The 3,551-nt window shown below is 36.3% G+C and overlaps 1 protein-coding gene across 1 annotated transcript; it reads left to right on the forward strand.

Annotated features, from left to right (window-relative positions):
• The first annotated feature begins 620 nt into the window (after nt 1-620).
• On the forward strand, nt 621-1,908 carry LOC118737401 (phospholipase A1-like). The gene is made up of 2 exons (XM_036467866.1): nt 621-741; nt 821-1,908. Exons 1-2 carry the CDS (start codon nt 702-704, stop codon nt 1,816-1,818), a joined length of 1,038 nt encoding a protein of 345 aa, XP_036323759.1. The 5' UTR covers nt 621-701; the 3' UTR covers nt 1,819-1,908.
• The last annotated feature ends 1,643 nt before the right edge of the window (nt 1,909-3,551 follow it).

Below are 3,551 nucleotides of genomic sequence, written 5' to 3' on the forward strand. Positions count from 1 at the left end.
TTATTATTGGAATTCTTCTGAAGAGAAACTGAGCCTTTCTATCGAAAAGTAAGGATTTTCAGGAATTCTGTAGAAATTATTTTTCCCCTATAAGTAAAATACATAGCAAACTTTGAGCGACCTCTAAATATTTATTGATTTCATAATAAAAAAATAGGGCTATATATTTTCGTTATATAAGAATTCTAGAGGGTGAGAGCATTAAAATTCCGATTTTACTTTTTTTTTACCACCCTAACGCACATAAATATGTACAATTGAGCATCTGTAGACTTCACACCCATCCGTTGGAGTGAAAGCCAGTAGGTAAATAAAGTGGAAACAAAAGAATACTTTGTTGCAGGCAGTACTTTACGTTCTCACTTATCTCTAAGAATGAGATTATTTATGCAATTTTGTTTGCATCTTAAACGTCACTGAAATTCATTTATAATTAAAGACAAACCTAGTGTCACTATTCATCAGAAAGGGGGCCCTTACGACATGCATACCTAAGTAGACATATTAGAAACATAAGTAGCTATAATCACAAAAGATCACATGTACAATTAGAGAATTTTTGTTTGCAAAGGTTTATTTTAGCCACTTGAAATTTCACTGTTTTTATTTTAGATGCGATCTGGTGGTAGTACTTGTGAAAACATTATAAAATGCGCAAACACGAGCTGTAAGATCATTGCTTGTTCGGCACTACTTGTAAAATGAAGGTTTTCCTGTTATTGGCAGTTTTTGTGTTGGCAGGTAAGTAAATAATCCCACAATTTCCTTTTTTATTCTTAAGTCCTTTCTTCCACATTTTAATCTGCTCTCATAAATTTAGCTACGGCTGCTCCTGTTGAGGACGACGACGACGACGGGCGCATTAGCGGTGAGAATGGTTGGTATGTACCGCAAAATGATGGCTCATTCGTTTGGATGACTACAGAGGAGGGTGAAAATCTCCTTGCTGAACTGGAACAGCAGGAAGACCTAGAAATCAGCATCTCTCCCGTCACATACTATCTCTACACCGCAAGAAATCAATATAGTGGACAAAAAATTACAGCCGATTCCAAATCTATTTCGAATTCCAATTTCGATGCCAGTAATCCCACGCGTTTCATCATTCACGGCTGGACTCAAAGCTATGAAGCGCAAACGAATAAAATTATCCGTGACGCATGGCTCTCGCGTGGTGAATACAACATTGTCATTGTGGACTGGGGCCGTGCGCGGTCCATTGAGTATGCTTCCTCGGTGGTGGCTGTATCCGGCGTGGGTAAGAAAGTGGCCAGCATGGTGGATTATTTGGTAAACGAGCATGGCATGTCTTTGAACGATACCGAAGTTATTGGTCACAGTTTGGGCGCCCAAGTTGCCGGTTATGTAGGCAAGTATGTCGGCGCCGGTAAGGTACATTCTATTACCGGCCTCGACCCTGCTCTGCCACTTTTCAGCTACAATAAGCCCAACAAACGGCTCAACGAAGATGATGCTTACTATGTGGAATCTATTCAAACAAATGGCGGTAAATTGGGATTCCTGAAGCCAATTGGTAAGGGTGCTTTCTACCCGAACGGTGGCAAGAAGCAGCCTGGTTGTGGCATTGATTTGACAGGCTCGTGCAGTCACGAGCGTTCCTGCATTTACTATGCTGAAGCGGTGCAGAAGAATGATTTCCCCTCTGTGCGCTGCAGTGACTACGAAGATGCTGTTGATAAGAGTTGTGGCACTCAGTACAGTGGTGTGAAAATGGGTGCTGTCTTCAACTATGAACTCGTTGCCGGTGACTTTTATGTGCCAGTGCATAGCACTGCTCCATACGGTTATGGTAGTTAAGTAAATTAGACTACACTTTTGTTTATACATATTTACTTTGTAAATATTTGTGAAAAAATATGTCGATGAAATAAAAGTGCGATAATTATTCAAATGCGAAAAGCGTTGGGAACTTGGATAAATCCCTGTCAGACACATTTTGTTCCCAAAAATTTGGCATAGTTTTTAATTGAAAATTAACTTATGGAAGAAAAGGTCAGCCCCGTACTCAGATTGTAGAAGAGCCTTCAGAAAAACAAAATGAACTTGCTGTAAAGAGCAGAGTTAACTCACAATCGGCAGTTAGATCTCGAAATTCAGTCCAAAAATTTAGTCAAATCTTCACTGTAAAAATTATCCTTATATAACACAGTGCGACAAAAACAAAACAATTTCAAACGATAAAAATCGATATACTGACGAAACTTTGGCCCAAATATAGTAAAACTGCGTTTTTAGATTTTCACACTTTGAAACTTTAAAGATAAGCTTAATTCAAAAAATTATCTAAAAAAAAATTTGTACAATTTAGAATAAAAATATGGGTACCAAATGAGGGAGAAAATTCTGTAGAATTTAAAAACATTAAAGTTTTTTGGTTTACAAGGACGAAGAGGTATTGAAAATGCACTTAAAATGCACTTGTGCAATGTTATAGTGGTTCGTTCAAAACCTTTTTCCAAAACTTACAAAATCACAAGCGAGAAGGCGAAGACAAAAAGAGAATAAAAAAATTTTCCACAGTGAATTTTCAGAGCTATATATTTATAGTATTCATCACAAAATTGTACTAAAAAGTACTGCGTAGTAGTATATTGTGAACAAAATTGTACCAAAATGTAATCACTGGTTCAGCTGCTTTGCTATTGTTAATAAGTAATATCTATGTATGTATAGATGTGTACCTAGTAGATACTACCTACCTATGTACGTACGAGTATGTATAACATATTCCGTTGACCTAAAGGCTTTGTTAGCTTTATAATATCCCTGCAAAAAATGTTTCTTATCCGGGATGATTCCGGACTAAAAGCACTATTTATCTCTTTATATAGAATGAACTGTTCGATTTTGTTGGAGCATGTGCTATGAAGAAACTCACCCGAACGGGTATAAAATGCAACTAATCCCTTTTAAATGATTTTAACTTAAATTTGCGTCAGATGTGATTCCAACCGTGGTTCTTAGATTTGCTAAGCGAATACTCTCTCCCTGCGGCTCATTTTAGAGATAATTCATCACCAATTACTCCCGTAAGGGAGGAGCCTGCACTAATACCCATATGAGACTAGTTACGACTAATTAAAACCCAACTGTAACCGAGAGATTCGTTGCACAATTTTTTGTAGGCTTGGTAATACCATTTCCTCATGTGTTTGCTTATTAACATACAGTCGTACAGCATTTTGTGACAAAACAGCAGCTGGTTTAATTGATATTTGCTGCCACAAATCTTCTAGCATCGAAGCCATTGTTAGTAAGTTTAATGATTTCATATTTGTATAAAATGGCATTAATAGAATAAACTTGGGCAAATAAAGTTGTAAAAAAAACAGATATGTATGTAGATAAAAATTTATTTGCAAAGTCATTGGTCGGAAAAATGTATTAATATACGAATTTATATGCACAAATAAAACGTTAGTATTTTTATAGTTAAAAATTCGAAAAATAATGTATTAAAAACTTTGTGTCGAAATAGAGTAATTAAAATAACGGTCTATTTTGCGAGTAGTTAATCCTATTTTTGACGA

Source organism: Rhagoletis pomonella, unplaced genomic scaffold, assembly GCF_013731165.1.
Source record: "Rhagoletis pomonella isolate Grant_MI unplaced genomic scaffold, Rhpom_1.0 Rhpom_scaffold_00004, whole genome shotgun sequence".
NCBI classification, from domain to species: Eukaryota; Metazoa; Arthropoda; class Insecta; order Diptera; family Tephritidae; genus Rhagoletis; species Rhagoletis pomonella.